The 15073-nt window shown below is 34.0% G+C and overlaps 1 protein-coding gene across 1 annotated transcript in view; it reads right to left on the bottom strand.

Moving 5' to 3' along the window:
• LOC134841626 (uncharacterized) overlaps positions 1-14828 on the bottom strand; it is a 28144-nt gene extending 13316 nt beyond the window's left edge. Inside the window, exons 1-5 of the mRNA XM_063857655.1 lie at positions 14419-14828; positions 13573-13705; positions 13006-13141; positions 4187-4370; positions 325-485 (exon numbers count right to left, since the gene is read on the bottom strand). Of these exons, the coding sequence (XP_063713725.1) occupies positions 325-485; positions 4187-4370; positions 13006-13141; positions 13573-13705; positions 14419-14547 (743 nt within the window). The 5' untranslated portion in view covers positions 14548-14828. The remainder of the gene's footprint in view (positions 1-324; positions 486-4186; positions 4371-13005; positions 13142-13572; positions 13706-14418) is intronic.
• Positions 14829-15073: the final 245 nt, after the last annotated feature.

Genomic DNA, 15073 nt, shown 5'->3' with positions numbered 1-15073 from the left:
CCAAAAACTTTCATTTGTCAAATTTGCAAAAAAAAAATGTTGACTGCCTGAATCGCTTAAAATAACGAAATGTTGAAAAAATTGGGCTGATGCTTGCACAATTCGTTAGTTGTAACAGATAACACCTGTGTTAAATGATAGCATTCTTTAATGTTGATAATAGCAACTGTTGGTTGCACAAATTGTTGGAAACAATCGCAGGTGTCGCTGTTTGAACACATAAATTGTGACTCATAATGTAAAAAGCAGAAGCTTAAAAATGGGGAAGAAAATACAAAAAAGAGTTTCTTCAGTGTGCAATTATAAATATGTGCGACTAGCGACCTATCTGGTTTTGTGCGTATGTTGGCACACTTGGTGCATATCTGGTATGCTCCACACCTCACATCGTAGCCATCGGAGACATTTATGTACTCGGTGTTCCCTTTGTGTCTCTCCATCATCGCGCTCCTCATCTTCTTCCATTCCTCACTCTCCTGCAGAGCCTGGAAAAGAATAATAGGAGAGGAACATTTATTCCTTTTTCACTTTTTCGATAGTTCTGTTTCCTCAAACTTTTCTATTTTTAACCATTTGTAATTTTTCTTCAATCAAAACATGATTATCAGTTCCCCTCCCCCCTACGATTCCTAGCAAAAAAGAGTCGCCTTAACAAAGCAATTCGATCGGCGAATTATTTACAATTATTGACGAACTTCAAAAAGATTTTTGACTACTTGATCATCACATTTAATATTCACTTGAAAAAAGAAAAATTAGTTTCACTTGGTTTATTAAGTTTTTTTATCAACAGATAACACCATGTTCTTTTTGTGTTATGCGCAATACGATTTGATTGAAGTACGTAGAGACATGCCTGAAAGCGAACAAATTTAGGTCCTCTCCTTTCCAACTAATGAGTCATGAAAACGAATTGCGATCGAAAACAAGAAAATGACATAGGGCTAACTTCAAGTAGAAAAAAAGCATTTAAAATCGTCTTTTTTTAGATTCACTCACAAGTTGTTAGTCTTACTTCATTTTCGATTTTTTGCGAAGGAAATAAAATGACCACCGATTACAAGTTATCCGTCAGTTTCCTCAAAAGTCAGTTTGTTCTGCAAAAAGACAAAATGCTATCGTAAAATCTCAAACAATCTAATTTCGAATCTAATAAAATTTTTAAAGGGGGCTTTTATGGGCCTTTTTTTATGTTTGAATGCATTCCTTCTAGAGAAAAAACAAACAGTAGTACTATTGATTACAGAGCATCTAAAAACCATAGAAATTTATGAACAAAACGGTAGATTCAAGGGATTGCTTCTCTAGATTTGGTCTCTCTCTCAACGGCACCGGGAAGTGGTCCCTTGGGTATTGAGTTCAGAATGGGTGACCGAGATTCACTACTATCAACAATCTCGAAAGGATTAAGATGGTGGCGGTTATTCTGTGCTGTACTATGTTTCTTGTCTCTTTTCATCAAAGTTCTTGCGGATGTATCGATCGCACTCGCAGCCGAAAGAATCTCTATGATTAATTAAACTTAGATGAAAATAAGTCCAAACACAGAAAATTTCGAGCGGCAACAATATAATATAATAATTTAAGCATAAGAATATAATATAATAATTTAAGCATAAGAGAGGGACGGCGATATATCAACACCCCAACCTACTTGCCTAATTGCAATTCAACTTCTAGTCATTTCAACTAAACGGTTCTACCTCTCTAGAGAATCCTAACTAACCTATTGCAATCAGTAACTCTGCACAAATCTTCAGTTCCACCTGCAAAAATAAACAGTGTCTCTAAGGATCACTAATCCTTTGAGGTACTTTAACTGATCTCTTTAACTTTCCATAAATCTTCTATGTATCCGAGAACCAACTCTTCCTTGACTCAGTGCTAACTGTTCTCAATAACTTTGAGAACCAACTATCTGCTTTCTCCGCAGTGATTGTTCCTTTACTGATGAGAACCAGCTAAACTCTAACTTAGTACCAATTTTCTGCTCCAAAGGTTAGGCTACCCGTAGCCTTTCCGTTATGTTTGTCTATTTGAGTTTAAGTTACAATTATTATCGTCCCTACAAGCCCCTACTCATTTACTCTGGTACCTTTTGCGCAAGGTCCTAAGCCCTTGACTACACTAATTATGGAGGCCAATTAATAATTAAGTATGTCCAACTAAAATGTGAAAAAAAAAATTCAGCTTCGAAACAAATTCTGTTTGTTTAAACAATCTTTCATTGACCTTATTTAATTATCTTGTGAATATTCCGACCTCGTGGAGAACGGAAAAAGACTGTTTTCATTGTAGTTATTCATTTCACGCATCCTAATCTCCCATCTATGCTTTATTTCTAACCCCAGCTTTTAGCTATCATGGGAACGTAAATCGTCCATTAGGGTCAAACTATGAAAAAAGTCACCTCCGAGGAGTGTTATTTAGAATTTTAGACTTACTTGCTGTGCCGCTCTCATCTTACTGCCGATGTCGTGTGTGACTATTTTTTCTTAGCCCAGTTAAATTTCTATTTATAGCTAATTCGCTTATCTAAGCTAAGCTCATTGTTTGCCAAGTCTGTTCTGCTTGAATTTTACAACAAAAAAGCTAAATTACTTTCAGCTTCTGCTTCAGTTCCCAATAAATAAGTTTCCTCCCATATACTTGTAAGGAAATCAATTCCATTCTCAAAGGTTTGGGGCTGAAGATTTGGGCACAAAATGTGATGGGGGTCCTCTCTATGAAATTTCATCCACATCTCATTAGTACTTCCCAAGCTATCCCGTTTCAAAGGTCCATCATAATTTTTCCCGGTAAAAAGCTGTAAACACCGGAAGGAGTCGCCGAAAAAGTTTTATCACTGGTTTTTTTTCGGGGTTAATTTAGTATCTTTTGCCGTCATAAAATCCATATGCCCTGCTCATTATTTTGCCCTTTTCCGGTCTATGAAGTGTTTTTCCAAGTGCTAATAACTACCGGTCTAGCCGTCGGATTAACCCCTCTTAATACAAAGTTTCGGCTCCCTACTACCACATGGGGCTGGAAAATGTCTCACAGAAGTCCATTGCTTTGGACCGGAAAACGAAGTTATTTTGATCTGAATTTGCTCAATTGACAATGAATGGTCCATAACTTACACTTGTAGGAGCGTTTTCTGTCCCCTTGGTTTTTTCGGGAATTTATTGTCAGTTTAAATCTGGGAATGTGTCCATTTTGAGTGCACTTTACCTCCCCTTTGGATAACTATGACATGTATTGTTGTCTATTTTGGACCGGATGTGCACCGTTTGAGCCCCTCAAAATCTTTGGTGGTTCGAGCGATCCGTTAAAAGCAACCGCAATGTCGTACGCTAATGTAACTGTTTTTTTAGCGATTTTATTTCCAAGTTACAACTTTGATTACCGTCAACATTTTTGTTGCTCTGAGTTGTTTACCTTTAGTAAACAAGAACCACTCCACTAATGCGAAATTCCAATTAGTCGAATTTACAGTAGAATCACCAAATCTACAGAAACCATCTTTACGGCGATTTCCTAATAAGCCGAATTCACAGTATAGTCACCTCACCAATTCTAAAAACCCTCTTTTTTTCTGGATAAAGGGTTTATTCAGTTCAACCACATCTAAGTTACTTAATTTTCAACTTACTCAGGGCGGATCTAATATTGAGGCGGGTGTGGGTTTTTAAAATAGGGTCAGAATTTCTGTCCAAATTGTTATTACGTCGACCGAATTGCTTCCACGAGTTTACCGAAAACAACACAAGGACCTTTTTTGATAAAATTTTTTGCTACACCCCCATTCACCCCTCCGCCCTTATCTTAATCAACCAAAATCAGTTCACTGTAATTCTCTTTCCAAAAGATGAAACAAATGCCATTCCTATTTTCAACACTCAATAAGAAACATAATTTTTAGCTTTCAAAAGTGATTTTGTTGTTATTTCTTTTTAGAATTACCTTGATCGGAAAACTACTGGAAGAATCGTTTGCTGATGATTGGGCGTTGCATTCAACAACTAAAACTGGAATTAAACATCAGGAAAACGGTGATATAAGCACAGTCTTAATTTGGTTTTTAGAGATTAATTTCACCATAAACAAGGATGAAGTAGTCACCATAGAACTTAACGGAAAAAAGTCCGAACACTAATAGCCACTAATTTTTCCCCTTAATAACCAATTTCGAGATAACAATTACCTTGAACGCTTTGGCTGATGCCATCAGATGAAGGGGCACCAAGCTTTCCATCTTAACTTTCTTCCTTGAGGGGAGGAGAATCTGCCTACCCTCCAATTTGTCCCCTATGCCAAACTGCTCCAACAAATTCTTTGTCTTCACTTTCACCACTGGGTAGCGAATCACTGGGGGCTCACGTTTGATCCTATTACACACTTTTAATCACACTCTTTTAGTAGGGTGTCCGGAGGGTCTGGTTGCCTAATTTTTCCAAGGGCCCTTCTGTAAGATTTCTAGTCCGCTATTTATGGCTTAACAACGCTAAAAGTTTTCCAAATACGGCAATTGCACTCAATTTAGTAGAGGAGTGCATAGCGAAATAGAAACTTCTGCAAAAAATCACCTCAGAATAGGCTGATTCTAAGACTTCGGCAGTGCTTAAAAAATCAAAACAATTAGCCTAAAACTATCAACAAAATACTTTCAATAAAACTCAGTGAAATTGCGTCATTTACACGCCCAGGGCAGATCTAGGATTTTTCCAAGGGAACGGTGCGGATTTTTTTTAAAAAAAATCCGAAAATTCTGATGAACTTCAGTTTTTTAGCTCGATCAAACTTATTTTCCGAGCTCTTTTAAAGTATAATAAAGACCATATTATGACAAAATTTTCAGCCAGCACCGCAGCCAAATTTTGAAAAAAGAGGCAGAAAGGTCGTTTTGAGCACTTCTTGGAAAGTTTTGACTAAAAAGTTGCATTTTTTGGCGCTCGCTCTCCCTTAAAATTAGTATGATGGGCGTCAAATGCGCTTTTAATCATTTTTATCCGTTAGCCAAAAATATATATCGTAATACAATCTCAAACTTTGGGTCTTGAGGACACTTTGGGTCTTGAGGGGGGTCAAATCACTGAGGGTGGGTTTTTCACTGACGCTTTCAGAAAAAAACCGATAATACGATATTCGTAAAAGTTAAAAATGAAACAGTTTTTAAAAATCTCTTGCTTATTTTTTTGCAGAAATTTCGCTGGCCATATTTTTTCAAAAGTTGTGAGATTGGGCGGGGCTTCGTTTATTGTTCCCACTCAGTTCTAAAAAAAATGACGAAAATTGTGCTTTGATGGTTTTGCACACATTTTTACGGCTATTTAACCAACTGCTTCTGTGAATTAGTATTGTGTTTTGATACTCAAAGTAGGGAAACAAAAAATTCAAACCAAATTGAAGGCGAACAACTCACATTGGGTTTTTATCCCAAAACTAACTGTCTCCAATTAATATATTTTTGTGAGCAGAATTTTTCATATTCACAGCCTAAAAAACTAACTCACAAAATTACAGGTGCACTGCGGACCTATTATCTAGGTATCTATGAACTAACTAAACTTTTATAGGTTGCAAGCATCTATGACAATTCTTTTTTAAGTCTAAATTTACTTGAGTAAAACTAAGTTTTCATGGCTTAAATTAATTAATTTTTGTAAGTCTGCATAGCCTCACTTTATAAGCAAAAATTTAGAATTTCAAACTATTTTTTTCGACACTGAGAAAGTTTTTTCAAAATTTTTTAATGTAGTTTGAATAACGGCTGAAAACGCTTTAATATGATATATCATCCGATCCATTCTGATGATTGCTTTTAGTACCTATTTTTGGGTGGTAAAAAAATAAAGCACACCCGAATGCGCAATTCCTCTACATTTTTCAAATGATCGGAAAAATACGTTAAGCACAAAAATGGGACAAAATAAAGTAAAATAAGGAAAGATAATTCATGCTGTCAAAATTTTTGTTTCTTTAGCTTAATAGTTTTTCATGCAAAAAACGGCCAGTTTCAGACAAAGAACAGATGATGCAATAGTTGAGCAAAGCTCCAGTCGCTATGTTCAAAACAATCGAGTTCGTTCATCCTCATTTTTACACCAGTTTCATATTTCATAATGCATTAAGACTTTCTGAGATGTGGTGCGATTTCCTTTTCCATCAATTTTTTTTTAAGAAAAAAATGACTAAGCATTCTGTTTCTAACAAGCTAATTTTGGCGGATTTTTCAGTTCCTTTCAAAAACTTTTTATCTACAGCTCAAAATGAAAAGATATTCGCTTCCAAACATAATTCGTAAAATAATAGTAGATTCAAAGTTCATGCTTTTACGTTAAATGTGAAAGCTAATTGTTACTATATTTGAAATTTGGATGAATTTTGTATTCGTCTTTATTTTTTCTTGTTTTTCGAGCAAAATCAAGTAACACAATTAATCATCCTAATTTGTTGAGTGGTCTATCATTTTAGAATTTTTTCAGTCGTGATTCGAACGATCTTAAAAATTTCCAAAAATTTTCTCAATGTCGAGAAAAATCGTTTTGAAAATTATGAGATTGAGTCTAATTTCGTGCTAATAAAGCGAATATAATAGGTTTTTAACAGGATGATAATAAGCTTATGTGTAGTCATAAAATTCAAGCTAAGCCTTGATAATTAATTCTAATCCAGTAGAATTAGATTTCGAAAATGTTTAGTGGGAACAAAATTTAAAAGATAAAAAAAGACTGAAATTGACTTCAAATTTTCAAATTTACTGAAAAATTTTCAATTTTTTGTTGACTTCAATACCAGGCCAAATTGTGCATTTTGTGAACTCTAAGCGGATTCAGCAACAGTCCAAAACCAGATTTGTCGCGGAGTCCGCAACATTGCTACTTTTCTTTGCTCTTCATTGCTGTTTTGGATTCCACTGACAAATAGCTCAAACACTGTATTGCGCAAAACCTCTCCAAAAACCAGGCAAGCTTGCGGAATCCGCAACAAAATTTGTGGAATCCGCAACCAATTTCGTGCATTCCGGAATAGTTTGTGAAATCCATGAACAAATAACAATATGTGTGTTTAGTAAATTTAAGCTGTCGTGGAATCAGCAACTGTAAGTGGAATCCGCAACAAAACTAATGTGCCGACAAATTTTACGTTACAGGTATTTGTACGCGGAATCTACGAAAATTTTCTAAATGGAATTCACTTACATTTTGGAACAGGTTGTCTCTGAAATCCAGGAAATTACAGACACAAAATTGTGCGCCTGTCTAGTGCACAGTTTGGCCTCGTGATGGTTTTTATTTCTTCTAGGAGAAAAATTGTTGTCAAGCTAATATACTATTACTATCAAAGGTTTAGATTTTCGTTTATATCCTCCCATCATACCACGACCAAAAAACGCAATTAGAAGAAAAATAACTGTTTTTTATTATGGTATGGTCGGAGCTTTCTGTGCGATTTTGCATGGCAACCGATTATCCTTGTTCACTTTTCTTTATTGATTATTGTATGCGACAAACTAATTTGGCTCTGGGTTTCTGTTAGCTCACTTTAAGGCAGGTTATTTAAACAATTTTTTTTCTACAAAAAGCAAAACTACGTTTTGTAGAAACACTTTTGTTTAAATAACCTGCCTTAAAGTGAGCTAACAGAAACTCAGAGCCAAATTAGTTTCGCGTTTGGCAATGCCATCATTTCGCGCTTGGTAATGCCTGTAAAAAAGACAAGTCGGCTAATTAGAATCTTGAAGTTTGAGGGTCTCATCCTAATGCAAGTAATAAAAGTTAAAACAGTTCCAGAATAAACATAAATTTTGATAATCAAAAATTAACCTCCGACAACAATTCATTTAAATTGAACAAGCAACAAATCATTGTTAAAGATTTAAAGTAACATAGGTTGCATTTATGACTCTATTCACTCTATAACTAACAACTTTGCAAAAAGAATGGAATCAAACCCACAAATACGGCGTCAAGTTCTGCAGCCCGTTTTCAAGCGCCTCCGATTGTTGTTGACTCTCAAGAACTACAGACTATTTACTATTACCATTTGATAGTCAAAATATAGAAAAGCTAACTTAAAAAAAATCACTTTCGAACGCTAACAACCCGCGACGGAGCTCCAATGAAAATAACCTTCAAACTTTTGCTTTTACTCTCCTATAAAATTTGAAATAATTGATCATGATGAATGTTCTTATACAATTATTTGCGGCAATTTCAAACTATTTTAATTCATTATTCTAAATTACAAGCGAAAATATATTTTTAAGTGAGCCAGAAACTTTTTTTGCTCAGTTCTTTTTTTCATAATTTGAGCATTGCAATCGAAAAGCTGAGATTTACTTTTACCTTGGTTTGACCTTTATAGAACGAAAATGCTGGACATACAATTCCATAAACTGAGTCTATGAAAAGTGGTAAACATTCAAATTTCACAATTTTAAGAGATTTTGTAGTCCCTGTATCGTCATATATTAACTTTTTGTAAAAAAATGCTAATCAAGGGGACTAGCATTTTTTGATGGCAAAATTTTTTGTACTTCAAAAAAACATTAAATTAATTTTTTTGTGAGCTTAACTTAGCCCTGGAACGCAAAAATTGGATCGTTGTTTTTCAAAAACGCTTAAAAAGCCTATTTCATTGTTTGTATTGCTTTTTTGCCAAAATTTGCTATTATTTGTTATTATTTTGCCAAAAATTAGAAGCCATTTTCATTAAATTGTTCGTGTGAGAGAGCAGTACTCAGGTCATTTCCAACGCAATTTACGCGTAAAATGGACAAATCTTTGACGACTCAAGTCTTACGAACACAACCCAAAACAGATCATTTTAACATAATTGTCCTTTTATAGACCACCCGCATTTAAGAAAAAGAAAACAAATCGATTATAATGGATTTTCGTGGTCTATAAAGTTGTAAATGTTTCCGAAAAATTTTATATCTAAAATGACTTGGTAGAGGCAGTGCTACAAAATGGTACAGATTTAAAAAATTCTGGTACGGCTCGGCAGTGAAAATGGTAATTGATTTTCACAAACAGAAAAGACTTTATGAAAGTTTTCTAGGATGCATAATTCGATCCTCCCAGTAAATTAGAATTCAAATCTAGTGGTTTTAGAAAATCTTCTTTGTTCGTGAACACCATTTACCATACTAACTGCCACTCCGGACCATTTAGTTTAAATATAATTTCCGAGAACCTGGAAGGCGCAGTAAAACGGATGCATCCGTGGATAAGTTGACCCGGATAGGTTGACCCTGGATAGGTTGGGTTGACTCACAGAGAATTATCATGCTCAACTTAAATAACATCATATTTTCATGCTCAACATCCTATTGTAGCTTTTTCATTGTTTCTGAAGTCGCACGTTTTCAAGGTTTCATCTTCGAAAAATTGTAAGAAAAAAAAGTTAAAAAAGTTTTTTTTTACCATTTCACAAAAACTAAAAATTATCAGGATAAAACTACAAAGTTGCGCTGCCAACAATATAAGGACCTGAGAAATGAAATGGGTTTTAATTTATTCAGCGTGATATATTTTTAGACAGAAACAAAAGTTAACAAAAGTGAAAACAAAATCGATAATAATGGACTAAAAATTGATTTTGTTGCCTCGTTAAATAGTAACATTATAATCCATTTTTAATTGATTATAATCAATTTTTTTTTCTTTTTTGTGGGCAATGACAACGAAACTCAATTATAATCGATTTTTATTCATGGAACTCTAATGCGGGCAAGTTAAGATCTTCCACCTCAGCATTTCATTCGGTTTAAGTTTGCCCAACGCTGCATGTTAAATGCTTGATTCTGTTTGGCTAAAAATTTCCAACTTACAATCAAATTAATATCTTCTCCATCCAAATGACTTTTTTTGAGGAGGGAGAGGATGTTTATTTCGTCGTTCAAAAATTTTGCTAATCATAGACTTCTTTTGCAAGTTTCTGTTTTTGTGGAATAGCATGATGAAAATAATATGGTTTTTTTCCCTCTATATATGAAAGAAATATGGTTGGCGGGTTTTGATGAGCACGGGTATGTAAAAAATAGTATCTAGCAATTGGCTCTCCTCTGAATGATATAATCTTCCTTTTATTTACCCCCATCCTCTCCTTTAAAACTTCTTTTCTAGGCTTGAATTTTTTTTAGTGTCTTAAATTTGCATTGTTCAGCTGTAATAATCCGTTCTTTGTTAATAAAATATCAATCTGAAAAATTAACAATGTAGAGAGGTTTTGCTAAGTATGGTTAACAATATCGATTTGCTAAGTATGGTTAGATATGACGGGGTAATTACGGCAGAAGGCTCTTAGAAAAAAATGAACTAAGCTAATGATAGAATCAACTGAAATCTTTTAAGAGTCGACTAGGTTGCAGGTAGTAGAAAAATTTGCAAACAATACAATTTTTTGCAACAAGCTTATTCAGAAAATAATCCATAAAAACCCGACATATTGGAGCTTACATGGATACAACCAATTAAAAACAATGGTCTGTGATGAATTTTAATTCCAATTCAAGTGCTAGAAGCGTAATTAAAATCCTTTATTGGAACCTTTTTGACTCCATTGTAATCCATTTTTCTCAATAATTTCTAAGTAAGGAAGTAGAAAAAAAAGCAAGTTTTATGAAAAAAAAATCATAAAAAAGGCACATAATGCATTCACTTCACCAAAAACATTTAACCAAAAATCTGTATTTTTTCCTTTTATTTCCCTGAGAAGGCTTCACAAAACTTATCACACGAAACATTCCGATGATTATTTGTGGCACAAAAAGATCTTTCCATAAAAGAAAGCCTGACAAGAACATCGAGCCTGACAACTTAGCTTAAGAAAAACAAAGTTACCTTTATCAGAATATTTTTGGAAAAACTCTCATTCATTTTCAAGTTGTAATGATGTCTGGGAAAGACTGATTAAGGCAAAAGAGTCAGTGCAAACAATTCACGTGTTGCGTAAAAATTGAGTGCTGATGAACCAGCTAATTATTTGAATTTTTTTGTCTTTTTTTGTCATACTTCGTCTTCAAAAAAATGCTAGTCATGCAATTCCCATAAATAGAAACTGTATGACTAGTTTTTTTAAGAACAAAAAAATTTATAAGAGTTTTTTTTCAAGCGTAACAATTCAACTAACGCACAATTGATTTTGCAGCAGTGAATTAATTTATTGCGGCATTTTCAAAAACTTTGTAAAAAACGCTAATCATGCACATGCTATTTTCATATATAGAAATTGCATGATTAGCTATTTCTTTATACAATTTTTTCATTTTTTTCATGACACCATTTTTCATGAGAGACACCAATTTTCATACCAAAACCACAAAAAAATCTCTGCAATTCAATCAAACTCGTTTTGCAAAAATATAGGAAATTTATATGACAAGCGATTTTTCATAGTCTAAGTGTATGGAATTGTATTATTAGCATTTTTGGTCTATAGAGGTCAACCCGGGTGTCATTACGTGGTATAGAATTCTGTCATACACTTCTTTCGAGCACTAAAAATATTTTGAAAAATAAAAAAATCCAGCCGTACAGCCTATGTTATTATTTTTTTATTTCGGAACAATAACAAACTACAGTTGCTCAAATGGTCACCAAGAATTTTTCGATTGTTTTTTTTTTTTTAGTTTCAATTGCAGACAGTGAGTTGAAACTACTGTGCTGATTCAAATTATCCGAACAAAACTGATAAAACTTGATTTTTAAACTGCATTTTTCTCAAAGTGGGTTGAATTTAGACAAAAATGAAGAAATCAACCTTGCTTGAAAACTTAAAAGAATTAATATGATCAATTTTAGCTTTTTAGTCAATTCAAAGATAAACCAAAACTACTGGGTCGATCACTGACATAATGATATCAACAAACGTAGCCCAACAAACTTCAACGAGTGTATACTCTCCAAAAATTTGTGGAAATTGTTTAAAAATTGTTTTTATTAAAAAAACTGGTGTTTTATACAATAACAAAGTTAGCCGGTTACTGTGCAAATAGCACATAATGTTCCGACCACAGTCTTATAAAAAATGCAAAAAAAAAGTTTTTTTTCTGCATTTTGTGATAAAAAGATCAGAACGAAAAAATTAAATTTAGGTATATTCGAAAGTCATACTAAAATAGGTCAATTGGAAAACAATTTTTGAAGAAAACTTACCAGAAAACGAAAAAGAAAATTTAATAAATTTTGAAAAAGTTGTAAAAAGTTTTTAAAACTTTTTGCGGAATTTTTTTGATTTTTCAAGTTCTTAATTCCCAAAATTGCGCTAAAAACTTTAAAAACCACCTTTAGTTGAGTAAAACTAAGTTTTAACGGCTTAAATTAGGCTTAAGTAAGCGACTGAGATTACCGAAAATCAAAAATTTCAAACCAATTTTTCTCGACTTTTTGAATTTTTTTAATGTCGTTGGAATCACGACTGAAAGGACTTGTATATGATAAATCACTCAAATTGTCCAATGATTATTGGTGGTAGCTGATTTTGCGTGGAAAACAAAAAAAATTAAAACACATCCGAATCCAAAGTTCCTCCCCATTTTCAATGGTCGGAACAAAAAACGACCTTTTTTTAGTATATCAAACGAAAATAAGATAATTCATAAAATGTTTTGGAGAGTATACCCTTGTTAAATTTTGTTGGGCTATGTGAGTGGCTCACTTTGATATAATTATGTCAGTGATCGACTGGGTAGTTTTGGCTTAATTTTTGATTGGGTAAAAAACCCAAAATTGATCATTTTTGGGGCAAATATTTGGGCCCCACTTTTGCGGAACAAATTACACAATATAAATTTTGTTAGAATTTTAAACAAGATTGGTCTTCTTCATTTTTTGTTTAAAATCAACTCGTTTTAAGAAAAACTCGTTTGAATTTTCAAGCATTATTCGTTTAGTCCTTTAGATAATTTAAATCAGCTCTGTAAAAGTTGCAAAATTTATCTTAAAAGTTTTCCAGTATAGCTAATCGGATTTGTAGATAAAATTTGAAAACTATGCTGATTGATGCTCCACTCACCTGGGCTTTAAATGTAGCCGTCTGACTTGTCCGATCGCTTTACTCTTTCCCTTTCTCTTCCCCTCTCCCCCGCCCCTGTCTCCGTCCAAACCCTCTTCCCACTCATCATCATCGTCATCTGATGAGAAGTGGCGATCTATAGAAATAACAAATTCAAATGGCCATTTCGCATTCATCAAAATCACCAAAATAGGAATAGACCCCAAAACTATACCGAAAAGAAAAAAAATTTTCGAACATGAAAAAAAAATCTGTTACCGCAAGAAAACTGTTAAGACCATTTATCCTCAGGACAATTCAGGACTATCATACAACTTTTTTGCACTTCAAATCTGTAAGGAAAACAACTTTTGTGGCCCTGTTGAAGACACATGCATTTTTGGTTATTTTCAGGACATTTACCCAGCAATTGTGCCCTCACGCTTAGGCAATAAGCAAGGAAAAAAGTGCTCCTCGATCCACCGACCTTTCGCCTGAGCGGCGGAGACCGTAGCTCCTTCTCTTCATCTCTCTATCCTCTCATTCAAAATGTTTTTACAAATAAACTTTAACTTAAATCCGAGGAACCTGTTTTTCCTCCGCCTCGCTTTTGCTCGTTACTGCGATTATCATCGTGTAACTTGAACACCAGTGTTTTCTTCACCTCTTCTTCTTTCTCTGTCAGTGTTGGATCCACGGATCCTTCAGCCTCTCTCTTCTCCTAGGAAAATCAAATTTAATAATTTTTGTTTCCAGTAACTTCATACAATTTCATATAACTTCTTGGTAAAAAAAAACATGTCTAGGAATGATTACTTTTACAAACTATCAACGATATAAATTTAAAGCAGAAACGCATATTCTACAGCTTTTATCCCATCTTAGAAATAAAAATCGAACTTAAGTTTTTTGAGCAGCTCAAAATGCAGCTCGAGCGAAGCGTTTTTTCTACCTCCCCACCCAAAGCAAATTGCGAATTTTTTAATCAAAATTGCTTTAGGGCAACCATAATTTTTAACCGGTAAAAGCATCCGACGATTAGAGAAGTATGGGTCTAAAATTTGTGACGAGCACTTAACTGTTCCAAATTTAATTACAATTAGTAAAAATGTCGAGTTGGCGACGGGGAGGGATACCTGTCACAAAAACCTCTATTTTTCTACATTTTTTTGCGCCGATGTGAATCTTTGAAAAAAAAGAGTACAAAAGAAACGTTTTTGGGATTAATTTTGCACAGTTCTTGGGGAAAATTTTCGGACAAAAAAATCGATCCTCCTCCAAATTCATACATATTGGTTCCAATCTGCCGAATTATAAATTCTACGGTCGACCGGTCGAAAGTGGATGTCGTCAAATAGTTTGAAAGGGTGATTTTTTGGGGAACCAAGAGGGGCGTCCAATGCGCTACTCCCTCCCTATAAATCCTCGAATGACCTGCAGTATTCTGGACAGTATCCCTCTGGCTATTCTGTCCTGTTGTCTCTCCAGTTCATCAGAGTGCACATAGGAGACACTCTTCTTCCAATACAACTTCTTATCCTTCCCCACGTACAGGGATAACATATCTGACAGATAATCTAGTTTGTATCCTCCATCAATAGACGAGAACTTTTCAAAAATAATCTAATTTGTACGCTGATCAATAGACAATTTTTTTTTGTGAAAATCATATATTTTTTTACGCTCCTGGTCATTAGATGAGAATTTTTCCAAAGAAGAATATTTTGGTTTCTAAAATTATTGTTGGGAAGCGAATCTTGTTGAAATCAAATCAAATGATTTTCCCTATTTATTTGATGATTTCATGGCTATATTTCAAATGGTAACTTGTTGGTCAGCTTTTGTGAGCCTTGAAAGATGACAACAATATCTTTTTCTGGATGATTTAATTTTATATCCGTAATTCACTAAAAAAATTTTGGTCACTGAACAGAAGAGGAAACTGCAGGTTTGGTTAAAAAAAGGCGTTTGCATATGTTTAAAATGGTTTTGGCTCAACAGTATTCGCCAAAAAAAAATTATCCTAAGTTCCGATGTTATCACGGTGATTTGACTTAAAACTCGTTTTGTTCCACTCGTCGTTTAGACA

The sequence above is a fragment of the Symsagittifera roscoffensis genome, chromosome 3 (genome assembly GCF_963678635.1).
Source record: "Symsagittifera roscoffensis chromosome 3, txSymRosc1.1, whole genome shotgun sequence".
Classification (NCBI taxonomy): domain Eukaryota; kingdom Metazoa; phylum Xenacoelomorpha; order Acoela; family Convolutidae; genus Symsagittifera; species Symsagittifera roscoffensis.
Note: the sequence above shows the minus strand (reverse complement) of the source record. Positions and strands in the feature narration are given on the sequence as shown.